This window comes from Chelonoidis abingdonii, unplaced genomic scaffold, assembly GCF_003597395.2.
Source record: "Chelonoidis abingdonii isolate Lonesome George unplaced genomic scaffold, CheloAbing_2.0 scaffold1454, whole genome shotgun sequence".
Taxonomy (NCBI): Eukaryota; Metazoa; Chordata; order Testudines; family Testudinidae; genus Chelonoidis; species Chelonoidis abingdonii.
Window position 1 is genome coordinate 1 of NW_027425715.1, and position 1,931 is coordinate 1,931.

At 55.5% G+C, this 1,931-nt stretch overlaps 1 protein-coding gene across 1 annotated transcript; it reads left to right on the plus strand.

Moving 5' to 3' along the window:
• Nucleotides 1–1,417: 1,417 nt before the first annotated feature.
• LOC116838298 (protein arginine N-methyltransferase 1) lies at nt 1,418–1,928 on the plus strand (the record flags this gene model as incomplete). Its single annotated transcript, XM_032803337.2, has 2 exons — nt 1,418–1,558; nt 1,776–1,928. Coding segments are annotated over exons 1-2 (243 nt in total), but the record flags the coding sequence as incomplete, so codon positions are not given.
• Between the last annotated feature and the right edge of the window lie 3 nt (nt 1,929–1,931).

Here is a 1,931-nt window from a genome sequence, read left to right on the forward strand (position 1 = left end):
TGACTGGGCCCTGAGTCCGCCCCCCTCCTGCATCCTCAGTCCCACTCCAAACTCCTCATCCCTAGCCCAGAGCCCTGACCCCCCTGCTCCATCCCAGAGCCCCCTCCCACACCCCAAGCCCCTCAGCCCCACCCTGCAGCCCTCAGGCCCACACTCCAGTCCTGAGCCCTTCCCACACCCCAAACCCCTCATTCCCAGCCCCACCCTGCACTCCATCCTTGAACCCCTCCCACACATTGAACCCCTCATTCCCAGCCCCACCCTGCACCCCATCCCTTCACCCCTCCCACACCTTGAACCCCTCATTCCCAGCCCCACCCTGCACCCCATCCTTGAACCCCTCCCACACATTGAACCCCTCATTCCCAGCCCCACCCTGCACCCCATCCCTGAACCCCTCCCACACCTTGAACCCCTTTTTCCTAGCCCCACCCTGCAGCCCTCATCCCCACACCCCAGTCATGAGCCCCTCCCGAGCCCCTCATCCCCAGCTCTGTTGGGTCACGGGCATCAACTGTTTCCTCAATGAATCCCAGGATAAAATGTTTGAACCCCACTGGGTTAAAGCAGCGGGGCCTCAGGCCTCCCCCCAGACACCCACAGCAGGTGTGCTGAGGATCACTGAAAATCGTATTCATCATGTAAGAAAGTTCTACCAACCCCAGAGGATTGGACATGTCACCTCCCAGGTTAATGAATGTGCCAGATCTTTCCCAAATACGCACGTTCAGCCGATCCTCATTAACTAAATGAACATTTATTAAAGAAAAGAGAGTATTTGTGAAAAGGTCAGTGCACGGGCAGACGTGAGCGCAGTTCCGAGATCAGGTTCGTAGCAGAGGTGATGAGCTTGGTCACCGCGAAGCGTTCGTACAGAATTAGTCCGTAGGTTATAGTCCAGTGTCCGTATTCAGGGTGATCCCGACCGGACTGCAGATCTGGGTGGTGGTTTAAGCTTCCCCTGCAGGAAGCATCAAGCAGATCTGAGAGAGAAAGATCAAACCATGGAGCCTTGAGGTAGCCCTGTTTCCAGTAATTAGCTACCCCGATTAACATAAGGGAGTTAAGCCATTAGGCAGTTTCACTGACTTTAAAGAGCCGAAGAGACAGTGATTTCACCCAGAGATTCATCTAAATGTTAATATTCCCTTTTGATCTCTGAATCAGCAGCCATAGTCTGTTTACATGGCTAACACCTAATCAGATATAAGTGTAAACACACAATTAGTGTCACCTCCAATTCTCTACCGATCCAGCTTTGCAGTCACTTGGAGCCTATCTAGCATGCAATGGCCCTAATTACTGTTTATACGGTGGAATTTCTAGGGTGGAATTTGGGCCCTTTATCCTGCAGGGGGTTTAACCCTTTGTGGCCCCGCGTCACACTGTGTATAAGATTCGTTTTGGTCCCTCCTCTGATCCAATAACGTCTCAACCCCTAGGGTGGGAGAACGTCTACGGCTTTGACATGTCCTGCATCAAGGACGTGGCCATCAAGGAGCCGCTGGTGGATGTGGTGGATCCAAAGCAGCTGGTCACCAACGCCTGCCTCATCAAGGTGCAGCGCCGGGGAGGCAGTGGGGCTGTCAGGGAAACATACAAGGGGATGGATGCCCGGAGACATAATCCCAGCCTGTGGCACAGGGACGGACAGTCCCCCTCCGCCCCTGGGGCTCCCCAGGCAGGGCCTGGTGTTGGGAGTGGGAAGGCTCTGTTCTGCGGCTCTGGGAAGTGGGCGGCGGTGTGGGGGCAGCGCTGACCCCGCTCTCCCACAGGAGGTGGACATCTACACGGTGAAGGTGGAGGACCTGACGTTCACCTCGCCCTTCTGCCTCCAAGTGAAACGCAACGACTACATCCACGCGCTCGTGGCGTATTTCAACATCGAGTTCACCCGCTGCCACAAGCGCACTGGCTTCTCCACCAGTACG